The sequence below is a fragment of the Papaver somniferum genome, chromosome 1 (genome assembly GCF_003573695.1).
Source record: "Papaver somniferum cultivar HN1 chromosome 1, ASM357369v1, whole genome shotgun sequence".
NCBI lineage: Eukaryota > Viridiplantae > Streptophyta > Magnoliopsida > Ranunculales > Papaveraceae > Papaver > Papaver somniferum.
The window spans coordinates 192,583,609-192,592,902 of NC_039358.1; the positions used below are offsets into that span (position 1 = coordinate 192,583,609).

The 9,294-nt window shown below is 36.6% G+C and overlaps 2 protein-coding genes across 2 annotated transcripts; one reads left to right on the forward strand and one right to left on the reverse strand.

Annotated features, from left to right (window-relative positions):
• The first annotated feature begins 200 nt into the window (after positions 1-200).
• Positions 201-746, forward strand: LOC113356280. Its single transcript, XM_026599379.1, has one exon. It carries the CDS (start codon positions 201-203, stop codon positions 744-746), a length of 546 nt encoding a protein of 181 aa, XP_026455164.1.
• Positions 747-2,560: 1,814 nt separating this feature from the next.
• LOC113310650 (leucine-rich repeat receptor-like serine/threonine-protein kinase BAM3) lies at positions 2,561-8,310 on the reverse strand. Its single transcript, XM_026559389.1, has 2 exons — positions 5,520-8,310; positions 2,561-3,121 (listed from the first exon to the last, which is right to left on the reverse strand). Exons 1-2 carry the CDS (start codon positions 8,167-8,169, stop codon positions 2,700-2,702), a joined length of 3,072 nt encoding a protein of 1,023 aa, XP_026415174.1. The 5' UTR covers positions 8,170-8,310; the 3' UTR covers positions 2,561-2,699.
• Positions 8,311-9,294: the final 984 nt, after the last annotated feature.

The following is a 9,294-nucleotide window of genomic DNA, read 5'->3' on the forward strand; positions in this document are numbered from 1 at the left end:
AGGTATATCTCCCTATTTTAATTTCTCCAACTCAATCTAGCTTTATAAAAGGTCGTCAAATCCTAGATGGAGTGTTGATAGCTAATGAATGTGTGGATTCTAGACTGCGCCAAAAAAATCCGGGGTTGGTGTGCAAGTTAGACTTTGAGAAGGCATTTGATAATGTGAATTGGAGTTTTTTAAATGAAGTTTTGTATAAAATGGGGTTCGGGGGTGTTTGGCCAGCGTGGATTCGAAATTGCTTATCTTATTCAAAAATTTCGGTTCTTGTGAATGGCTCGGCTCACGGGTTTTTTAGTAGTAGTAAGGGACTTCGTCAAGGTGATCCTCTTTCACTATTTCTTTTTACCATCGTCGGAGAAGTGCTGAGTCATATGTTGAATAAGGCACAACAAATTGGTAAAATTTCGGGTTTTTCGGTAAAAAACGGGGGAATCAAAGTTAATCACTTTCCATTTGCCGATGATACCAGTGTTTTTCTTGATGTGAAGCATGAGCAAGTGGATGCTCTCTTATACTTGCTCTTATGTTTTGAGCTTACGTCGGGTTTGAAGATTAATTTCTCGAAAAGTTGTTTGTTCGGTGTCGCTCTTAATGAAGATATTGATGGCTTTGCGAGTATGTTAGGGTGTAAAAGATCAAATTTCCCAAGTATTTACCTTGGTCTTCCTTTGGGTGATAAAGTTAGTGGTTCTCATAAGTGGGAGAAGATAGTGGAATTTTGTGCTTCTAGGCGTTCTTCTTGAAAAGGGCGGTTAATATCAACAGGAGATAAGTTGTCTCTTATAAAAAGTGTTTTGGCTAGCTTGCCAATGTATTACCTTTCGATTTTTCTTGCTCCATGCTCCATAACAAATAAACCGATAGAATAGTAAGAAATTTTTTATGGGATGATGAATCAAATAAGAAAAGGAGTGATAACATTCGATGGTCCACGGTATTGAAGTCTAAAAAGAGTGGGGGTCTTGGAATTCGAATGTCTAAATATATGAATTCGGCTCTTCTCAAAAAATGGTGGTGGAGATTCGGAACGGAAAATGATGCTTTTTGGAGGAAAATAATTGTGGAAAAATTTGGCGAAATTTCAACGGGATGGGAAACTCTTCGCCCAAAAGGGCCAAAGGGCTGTAGTTTGTGGCACAATATTTACGATGAGCTTGAAGACTTTAATAAACATGTAAGATTCAAGGTTGGTGCGGGGAAAGAAACTAGATTTTGGGAACACTTATGGATCGGTGATAGTGTGTTTTGTAATAGATTTCCGTTAGCTTATGAAGCTTCAAGAACCAAAGGGTGTGTAGTGGCTCGGTTGTATGAAAGCACTAGTGACGACATCAAATGGAAGTTTATGTCTCGTGAAAGATATTCTCAATCTATATTGAGGGAGGTTGCTTCCATAAAGTCATCACTTGAATCGGTTAATATATAAGGAGTTAGGTTGGGGATAATAATAAGTTGGAGGCATACTCGGTAAAGAATGGAGTAATTTCTCTTAGTGAAACGGAGGCGATGGATTTCCCAAACGAGATTATTTGGAGTCGGTTATATCTTTATAAAGTTAATTTCTTTCTTTGACTTCTCTTTCATGAAAAGTTGATGACGAAGGATAAACTTGCTCGGAGGGGAATTGACGTGGATAAGGACATGTAGTTTTTGTGAAGATGAAGATGAAACAAGCTCTCACTTGTTTTATGAGTGTTGGAGAATTAGAAGAATTTGGACTTATTTTGTTGAAGGATGTGATTTCCGTTGGAGCTACAATGATCATATTGCCACAACAATTCAAACTTGGAGTCATGATTGGGGTGATAAGCGGCTTAACCGTATAAGAAACAATCTTCCGGCCGCAATATGGTGGTGCATTTGGAAGGAGAGAAATGAAAGGATCTTCAACAACAAAAGGAAAAATTTAGCAAATATAATTAGAGATATCAAGATTCAAGCTTTCTTTTGGGCGGAATCAAATACCATAATGTTAGGCTTAACGGCCAATATGGTAGTTTGTTTGTGGGATTCGTATTTCTATCGTACCCTTTGAGAGGGTCTAAAGGGGCAATCTTGTACGCTCTCCCTTTTTTTTTTGACATTTTTTCACTTTTTTCTTTTTTGGGTAACCGATTCCCAAATCGGTTTCCTTTTTTTTGTTTCGGTTGATTTTATTGGGTTAATGTACCCATCTTAAATACCTCTTTTTCAATGAAATTTTTCTTGACCGATCAAGAAAAAAAAATCTTACTTTAACAGAAGCATTTCCCACGTTATGAAATTTCTTAAAAACTTTTTTTTGTATATATATATAAAATATATATACAGACGTAAAAAGAAAATTCTTACTTTAACAGAAGCATTTCTTACTTTAACACAAGGAAACCACAACATTGGTACTGCACCTGGGTATCATTGACGCGAACGCGGACAAATTCTAGAAAAAGTAAGACACACACGTTATGAAATTATTTGTATTTCCCACGCAGACAATCACCTAACGCGAAAGGCACATTCATGGATGCGCCATGTCGAACGCACTTCATGTGACACATACCTAATTCATACACTGTACTTGGGAGAAAAAAAATCTTTAACTAAAATTTCCATATAGGTATACATCAATATATCATGATCAATAATATTACAATAGGAAAATGTCAATGCAAATTTATTTGGTAGAAACACGTACGAACTACTACTGACTGATATGGTCATGATGAGATTGGTAATGTAAATGTGCAGGTAGAACCGGTAGCTGGTAGCGGTGGTTGTAGTTCTTTGGCTTGAGAAAGCATCTGAACAACTTCTCTCATAGTTGGTCTCTCAAAACTATGTTCTTGAACACATAACATCCCCACAAAGAATACTTGCATGGCTTCATTTAGAAAAGGGATACTTGTATTTTTGCCATTGTTCACCAGTACTAGTAATCTTTCATCTAATATCTTCGTCACATTTTCATTGTTCCAATCAGTAATCATCTTTGTCCATTGAACAATATCTACTAATCCATCCTCTTCTTCCCCGTTACCAAAATCACCAACTGGTCTTCTTCCTGTTATGAGTTCTAGCAATACAACTCCAAAGCTGTACACATCACTCTTTTCATCCACTTTCAATGTGTACGCGTACTCTGCACACACATATATATATATGGAGTCAAATATTATATTATTATTATAAATATACATAAAATAATAATATCCAGAATTTATATATATATGTATATATAACCCCAGTAACAGCAATTCCCCGTGATTGAACATTGCACGACAAATTTCAAAAATCAGTCGAAGTGTCCTTTTTGTAGACACCCCTTAATAATATTTAAGGGGTGTCTTTCGGGTACCCATTTACCTTAACTGAAACAAAATTAGCAATTAGCAGAGCTTTTGGCAAGATATAGGTTAACTGTGAATGTCGTTGCAACGCCAATGTTGTCTTGTCATTGGTAATTATTGTACAGACGAACTTAAATTTGACGCTGTAAATACCACCACATGACAAAATGGCTACTACTCCCAAGTCCCAAGTTCAGATGGGAAGCTTCTTGCATATTCCAACAGGCAGCCACTCTGTATCTAGAATATCTATATGCACTTGCCAGGGCTCATGAGTATTGATTGTACTAATGCATGGAACAACCTAGTCAGGATGAGTTGTGTCAAACGGGATATATTATTTTTGAGCTCTAAAATATATGGTTGAAATTTAAGATTCTATGTGTCATTGCCATCACTCACCCACTGCTGGACCCTTTCACTTTACAGACCACAGAGAAGAAGCTGATAAGTTATTCATCTTCCCCTAGGAAAGTTAAAAAAGATAACCCCATGCACTGTAAAAATGAAAAGATGGTTTTGCTTTGCCTTTTGTTTTCCCCTTCTTAGTGTTTTTGACCCTTTAATCTCTGTCCCTTTAAAAAATTTATCTACTACTACTATCTTTTCTTCTTGGTTTTGATGAAAATACAAAGATTTGATCCTGGTTAAATTCCCTTTTTAACGGATGATATTTTGGGTGTTGGGCTATTAATTTTCTTCTAGTTTCTTAAGTTGAGAGAAATGTATTATGTTAGTTGCATGAATTTGTGTTGATCATTTGTAGTCGAGCAATAATTTCTAGACTAATGCATCTGCCGCGCGTGTTTGGTCAAACAAAGTAAAGGAGTTGATTGAATTTGTGGTGATCAGTTGCCCTTAAACTAGCTAGGGGTTCATATATAGTTATAAAAGAATCACTTGCTATTTCATGTTATCTTGGGTTTTTTGATCTCCCTAAACAGTGTAGTGTAGGTATCTATTGGGATCCTTGTCAAAAAAAAAAGGTATCTATTGGGATGGGGAAGAAAAAGAAAGAAGAAGAATAAAGAGTAAAAAAGCTAAAGTAGAGCATTTTTGTTTGTTTCTTTTTATGCTTTTAATGGGGGTGGAGGTGGTCTTGTTGAACCCCACATGCATGAATCACCACACCACCGTATACTTACTTGTTACTTTTGGTTGGACTGGACCAGCAAAATAACTAGTTTGTACAGTATTAATTATTACTACCGGGAGTAGTAAGGGCAACTGCAGTGGTGCGATCAAAACCAAAGATCAAAGATCAAAAAAAAAGACCAAATTTTGGGTTTAGTCCGTGTTGTGACGCAACGGTACAGGATTAAAATTTCGTCAGGCGGACTTTAAAAGTCCGCCCCTTTTTTTTTTTCATTAGGCGGACTTTAAAAGTCCGCCCCATTTATATTCCATCAGGCGGACTTTAAAAGTCCGCCCGTTTTTTGTAAAACTCCATCAGGCGGACTTTATAAGTCCGCCCATTCTTTTCCAAATTCCATCAGGCGGACTTTAAAAGTCCGCCCATTCTTTTTCTTTTTTATTTAATTTCAATTTTCATCGGGCGTAATTTAAATCTCCGCCCGTTAACAAGCGTAAATTTATGTTACGCCCAGCATCAAACGTACTTTAAATTTACGCCCGACTATATCAGAATTTGGGATTTGGTCGCGACCATATTTGGTCTGGAATTTGATCTTTGGTCCAAATTTGATCTTTACTCCGTCCCACTGTGTTAGGATCTCATCCCATAAATTTGGTTATACTCGACCACCGTGGATGCTCTAAGGAGTATTTTTTATCTTTAGGGAAGTTAAAAAAAGAGATATCCGCTTATTAGTAGAAAGGAATGATTACTGCCACTGCTACTACTTCTTTAACTCAGTTACGAGCTCAGTCTGTTGGTATTTTGGAGACAATGAAGATCTATTATGTAATCTTGGACACGTTTATTGTGAAAGTTCCAAGACAAAGAATGACTAGCAAGGTCAGTAGTGTCTGAGTTTCAAATGTGTGACTGACTGACCTTTAGTTTTTCTAAGGACTGTGCGCCTGATTTAGATAAAACGTTGGATTCAGGAGTTGCATATATCTATTTTAGGATTGATCGATGAAGTTGGTATTGATATTAATATATTATTGTCATGATTGAAATTATAAATGCAGCAAAAAATAAAAAACAAAATGGTATGTACGTACCTGGAGCGATGTAACCGTAAGAACCAGCGATGGCAGACATGCATTCCGATGTTCCTGTATCTTGCAAGAATTTAGCGAGTCCGAAATCTGCAACATGAGCTTCAAAATCGGAGTCCAGCAAAATGTTATTTGATTTTACGTCGCGATGAAGTATCAAAGGAGAACAATCATGGTGCAAATAACAAAGACCCTTTGCAGCTTCCATTGCAATTTTAAGTCTGGTTTCCCAATTCAGATATCCTCCTCTCTTTCCGTGAAGAACTTCACCTAAGCTTCCGTTAGGCATGTACTCATAAACAAGCAAATTTGTGTCTTTATTCGAACAAAATGCTATCAGTCTAACGATATTTCGATGTCTAATCCTGCCCAATGTTTGCACTTCTGCTGAGAACCCATTATCATCATGAGAAGAGCCTTTGGTTATCCCCAGTAATCTCTTTACAGCGATGTTTTCTCCGTTCGGCATTGTTCCTTTATAAACTATACCAGCTCCGCCTCTCCCTATGATGTTATTCTCTTTTAGACATTCTAAGATATCGTCCTGCCCAAAGTCTAGTTTCTGAAATGCTGTGAGTTTCCATGCCTTGGGATCCTTTCTTCGTATCGATTTAGTCTTCATAATCGCCACAACTGCAAATGCTAAAGAACAAGCTAATAGACCTAATGCGAAAACCAGCTTATACCTGCCAAAGATTGTAGACCGAGTACGTCGTTGAGCAAACCCTGACGATGATAAATTCGACCAAGAGATACACCGGTTTATGCTCACATCATTAGACCCACCACCGCACAGCTTTGGGTTACCCACGAAGGAAGTTGAGTTGAAGTATGCGAATTGACCAGTTTCGGGAATCAATCCAGACAAGTCATTATGGGAAAAATCAGCTGAGGTTAAACTTTTGATAGAACCAATTTCCTTGGGAAGACTTTGGTTCAATTGGTTCCAAGATATGTTGAGATAATTCAGCACTTGAATTTGAGCAATTTGAACTGGGATTGGACCAGAAAGTTGGTTTTGGCTCAAGTCGATGTAAGACAGCAACAGACAGTAACCTATCTCAAGTGGAAGCTCACCAGACAGTTTGTTCTTACTCATATCTAACTTCAACAGATGTTTCAAATTACCCAGCTCAGACGGTATCTTACCACTGAAGCCGTTGCCGCTGAGTTGAAGTATCTTCAGTCCCGTGAAGTTCCCTATCGAACGAGGAAGTGATCCTGATAGGCGATTGTTTGATAAGTTGAGTTGGTCTAGCTCTGTAGGTGAAGACACCTTGTTGTGCTCTTCTGAAATACTTCCAGTCAGGTAATTACTTTGAAGTTCCACTAGTATCAACATTGGTAAGTAAAGAAAGCCATCTGGTATCGACCCGGTTAAGTAATTCTGTCCTAGTCGTACTCTCTTGAGTGTCAGACACTCGCCGAGATCCTTGGGCAACGGACCAAACAGAAAATTCCGCAACAAAATCAAAGTCTCTAGTGTCCTAGCAAAACAAAGTGATTTAGGAACCAAACCAGTGAGTTTATTTGTTGAGACATCAAGAAACTTTAACCTCCCACTCGTTCCCAGCTTTGGCGGTATAACTCCAGTAAAGTTATTCTGCCATAACTGCAACACTTGTAAACTTGGCAACTCCGCAACGAAATCTGGGATCTCGCCATGAAACCTATTCATGAACAAATTGAGTAAAGTAAGCTCCTTGAGTTGAGACAACTCAGCTGGTACCTCTCCTGTGAGGTCGTTATTCGAAAGATCCAGTGATCTCAAGTTACTCAATTTTCCCAACTCTGGTGGAATTAAACCAGTCAGTTGATTTGTCTGCAAGAAAAGAGTATCCAACTGCTTCAAGAAACCCAGCTCTGATGGAATTGAACCTTGTAATTCACAACTTGACATGTCAAGATAAACAAGGTTCGCAAGCTTTCCAAAATCCGATGGAATACCGCCTTCGAAAACGTTGTAATATCCCAAGTAAAGATATTCAAGCTGAGTAAGATTACTAAGCTCACTTGGTATGACCCCATTCAAATCATTTCCTTTTACCGACAGAAATTTCAGCTGTTTCATAACTCCGTAACTAGGTGGAATGTTTCCAGTGAAGAAATTCCCACCAAAATCCAAGTGTATCAGTTTAGGGAGTTGGGTTACACCTAAAGGAAGAAACCCGTTGAAGTTATTATCGTAACAATCCAATACTTCTAATTCTCTCAACTCAATGAAACCCCATTTCAAGGTTCCATTAAAATGATTTGTTGACACATTCAAATACTTCAAACTTGTTATCCGATGAATTTGTGATGGAAATGAACCGGAGAAATTATTATTAGAAATGGAAAGATTAACTAAACTTGTAAGGTGAGTGATGACAGGAGATAAAACACCAGAAATCTGTGAATTTGATAAATCCAGAGAGACTATTGTTTGATAATTATTACATTTGATTCCAACCCATGATGAGCAGAGTGATGAGTAGTTTGGTTCATTCCAAGTGTTTAAAGAAGAAGGAAAAGTCTGAAAAGATTGTTTCAATGATATCAGGATCTTAGCTTGTTTTATGAGCACTACCGATGAACTATGTGAAGTTGACAAGAAGAAGTGACATAGAAGAAAATATAACAAGATAATCTGCTTAATAGAATTATCTGCCATTGCTGAGTTCAATTCTTTGTATTATAATGATGATGCTAAAGAGATGCACAGGGTTGTAGAGAGACAGAGCACAGAGTAGAGAGTGATACTGTCATAGTGGTTTTTATATATTGAACTGTCATTCAATTTTCGTTGATCTTGTTTTGATAATCTTTTTTTTTTTTTTAATATTTTATAGATTTGATTTGGTTTTGATGTTTTCTTTCTCTTTTAAAAGAGAAAAAAGCAAAAGCATTTTGTTTGTGTGTATAAAGTTAACTCCACCATACATAGGCGCAGACCGTTTTTCTTTCTTTTAAATCAAACAGAGACATGGAGGAGACTGGAGAGTGAAGACCTTTGATTATATTTCTATCAGAAGAATATCCATATGATTACACTTCATTTACGCCGGATAATAGTGTCAATTTACCTTAGTCCAACTTTGTGCACATTCCCTCAACTTAAATGAGCCTGTCAGCGTGCATAAATCAATCTCATTGAATTAAAATAAACAATTATCTTTCAATTAAATTCGATTATTTTAGGATTTTTCTTCTTCTTATTGTTTATTGTGTGTACAATTTTGAAGTTAATTGTTCAAATCTAACTCCTAAGATGTACTGATATATTATTAATGGAAAAAGAAACGAAAATGATTACGTACTGCTAACTCTTCGATCTTTAACTGATTTGATGTTCTTATCCATTCGCTTAAAATGGATTCATGAAGACATATACAACATAACCCCGTCTACAATCTCCCAAAGTACTAACGTTCGCAACGTTTTATTATAAAGCTCTACAATGGGAGGTGTGCAACAATGTCATTCACTTCTTCCAAATTGTAATTGCTTTACATATGATAGGTGAACATATCAGAGAAATCTCACAACCGGCTAATCCAGATATCCTTTTTCTTTTCTTTTTGAAAACACAATATTTGAAGTTATTACTGGATATTGATACATCTATCTTACTTTTTATGCGGATAAAAATATAATTTAAATAAAAAATTAAATCTAATTAAAAGATAATTGTTATTTAGTCTAATCTAATCAGATTAGTTTGTTTTGTGTACACTCTTTGAAGGAGTCTGCACAAAATTAGACTCTATATGCCATATTTATAGTCCAAAAGATCGAA

Excerpts from the sequence above, each read along its gene's own strand:
- LOC113310650 (XM_026559389.1), bottom strand. The coding sequence starts at position 8,169 with ATGGCAGATAATTCTATTAAGCAGATTATCTTGTTATATTTTCTTCTA. Across the intron at positions 3,122-5,519 it reads TTACGGTTACATCGCTCCAG|AGTACGCGTACACATTGAAA; the intron begins GTACGTACATAC and ends ATGTGTGTGCAG.
- LOC113356280 (XM_026599379.1), top strand. The coding sequence starts at position 201 with ATGGGGTTCGGGGGTGTTTGGCCAGCGTGGATTCGAAATTGCTTATCT.